The sequence below is a fragment of the Nanorana parkeri genome, unplaced genomic scaffold (assembly GCF_000935625.1).
Source record: "Nanorana parkeri isolate BGI_ZX_2015 unplaced genomic scaffold, ASM93562v1 scaffold586, whole genome shotgun sequence".
NCBI classification, from domain to species: Eukaryota; Metazoa; Chordata; class Amphibia; order Anura; family Dicroglossidae; genus Nanorana; species Nanorana parkeri.
Window position 1 is genome coordinate 854,993 of NW_017306854.1, and position 2,886 is coordinate 857,878.

General features: G+C 54.3%; 1 protein-coding gene across 1 annotated transcript in view; it reads left to right on the top strand.

The window, feature by feature from the left end:
- Positions 1-1,448: 1,448 nt before the first annotated feature.
- EGLN2 (egl-9 family hypoxia inducible factor 2) overlaps positions 1,449-2,886 on the top strand; it is a 28,842-nt gene continuing 27,404 nt past the window's right edge. Inside the window, exon 1 of the mRNA XM_018562583.1 lies at positions 1,449-2,602. Coding sequence (XP_018418085.1) covers positions 1,613-2,602 — 990 coding nt within the window. The 5' untranslated portion in view covers positions 1,449-1,612. The remainder of the gene's footprint in view (positions 2,603-2,886) is intronic.

Here is a 2,886-nt window from a genome sequence, read left to right on the forward strand (position 1 = left end):
GGCGTGCAATTTTATGCACGTGAAAAAGAGCACGGCGTTGGATGTGCACATGCTGCATCCGTCAGCAGCACGCCATCAAACCAAGGACGACCCGATCTCTTGCTGTCTGTCCTTGTCGGTGACAGATCTGCCTGTGTATGGTCACCTGCAGCAAGGTGTGCAAACTGACAATTGTATATTGTATTCCCATCTACAGGTATAATCCCTGTATGCAGAGTGTTACAAGCTGCTCCCTCTCGCAATGCATTTATAATAGGAGGTGACTGGCTTATGGACTCCGGGTATAAATAAATTGGGGTAGAGACCAATGCCAACCAACCACCATAAAACATACAGAATCCGCTTCACGCCTGGAATCAGCGCTGTCACTCGCTGCTGTTATCGGCTCATGCTTGCGCCCTCTGGCGGCCACTATGCGTCAGCGCAGCTTGTCCCCTGTCACATGATCATGGTGCACGTGTATATGACACAAAGCCTTATGGAGGGGGAGACTTGGTCCAGAAGGAGGGGGGAGCTCACTAGTATTACACAAGCAGCCACCTCTCCGCCGGGAGGGGGATGTCTGCTCTGAACATGTCCAGAAGCGGCAGGGGGCGATCACTGAGAGCGCTGTAGAGCCTGGGCAAAAGAGCTTGCACTCATATCCAGCCCTGAGAGCTCAGGGACAGGGGTGGGCACGGGGCAAGGCGGACAGAGCACAGGGTAAGGTGGAAAGGGCACGGTGGGGAACAGGGGCAGCGTGGGCACAGTCTAAGGTTTACAGAGCAGGGTGGGCACAAGGTAAGGTGTACAGAACACAGAGCAGGGTGGGCATAGTGTAAGGTGCAGAGGACAAGCTGTAGAGAGCACAGGGGCAGGGTGGGCACAAGGTAAGGTGCATGGGCAGAGTGTGTGCAAAGGGCACAGTGTAAAGTGCAGGTGGGCACATGGCACGGTGTAGAGCAGACAGGTAATGCTGCATCTCTGCCCTCTCCTGCACTTATAGCGCGCAGATATGCGATATCAGACATCATTGCTCTGCCCTATGCTGGGCGATCTATACATTTAGGGCCGCGCATATATGAACTGGGGGGGGGGCACATGCCATCCGGGCACCCTGCAGACAGCTGTGGGCGCCAAGTGTCTGGGTTCCCCGAGGACGCGGTAAGTCACCTAAGCTGACCATTGCGGGCTCTCTCCGTCTGTCTGCTGCCTGTAGACTTGCCTTGTGCAGAGCAGACGGGAGGCTCCGCGTTAGCCTGGCACTGCCAGCTGTCCCCGGAGTTGTGCAGATGCTCCCCTGGCACATTGCTCGGGATTACAGGGAGTGTGCACGGGGTGTAGATACTGCATCAGTCATAGATAGCAGGCAGGGCGTGTTATCTGCTGGGGCTGGAGGAGAGCTAATCACACCACTCTGCTGTCTTCTCCAGGAGAAAGTTGTCTTTTCACCCGATTCCCTCACCACCTCCCCTGTCATTGCGGAGGAGAAGAGTAGAAGGAGGAGTGCTGCATGCCAGCCGGAGACTAGAATGAGCGCACTACCCCCTCTGGCTGGTGCTGTGACCTGCACTACCCGCTGAATGATGGGGCTAGGACGTGTGCTACGTGCAGGGGACATGCTGACACTGACATGGATAGAGTCCATCAGCTGGGGCAGCCTGTAAAGAGTGAAGTCCAGCCATCCAGTCAAGACCAGGGGAACTCCAGAGCTGTGTCCACTTCACAGGGTGCCAGGATGGGGGTAGACAGGTACCCAGAACTCACCATCAAAGCGTCTCACCCGCTTCCGGACGTCCACTTGTCAGTCAATGCATTGAATGGGGGCAACAGGTGCCACCTGCACCCCTTAGCCCTGCTGAAGAAAACTGCCACTGAGGACCTGTCCGCCGAAGCCGAGGAAGAGGCTCCATTGGCATCATGCACCATGGCACTAGTGAGGACACGGGTGGCACCCAACGGGGAAATGCCAATGTCCAGACCTGCCGCCATATTCAACAGGGACGTAGCCGGTGCCTATTCAAGGGAGTTGGAAGCTAGCAGCAGTTGCCAAGACGTGGCGGTGAATGGGCGAAGGGATGCGTTGCCCGTTAAAAGAAAATGGACTGGCGGCGGGTTGGCGGAGAATACCGTTATGGTGATGGCACCAGAGAGCGGATCTTCTGTATTCCCTCCCATGGAGGGAAAGAGGTGGAAAAACGAGGTACATGCCGATGCCCAGACCCCTCAAGACCATACCTGCAGGCAGGAAGGGCCCAATAGCGCCATACCGGCAAGGAACAATAATTTGGTGGTCACTGCCCAAAAAATGGCCTTAGAATATATAGTCCCGTGCATGACTTACTACGGCATTTGTGTCAAGGACCACTTTTTGGGGGAAGCTTTGGGCTCACGGGTCCTCGATGAGGTGGAATTACTTAACCGCAGTGGGAAGTTCCGGGACGGACAGCTGGTCAGTCAGAGGACCATACCATCCAAAAACATTCGTGGTGACCAGATCGCCTGGGTGGAGGGGAAGGAGCCTGGGTGCGAGAACATCGGGATCCTCATGTCCAAGATAGACGAGGTTATCATGCACTGTAGTGGAAAACTAGCCAACTACGCTGTTAATGGCCGAACCAAGGTGAGCAAAATCCCATTGTGCCTTCATTCTCCTTTTAAGCATGTGTTCTTCATTTCAGGTACTGACCCTGCGCTAGATTCACCGGTATGGCCACAGACATAACAATGAGATCTTTTGCTTTTACTAACAGAAGATCTGTATATCACCTAAATTCATCGTTTCCTTCCTTTCCCCGTTAAATCAACCAATGGCCCTGATTTATCAAGCTGCAGTACCACTTAAAGTGACTGTCATAAGAAAAGTGTGTGGGGGGGGGGGGGGTGCAACTGTTTTACAAAAAATAG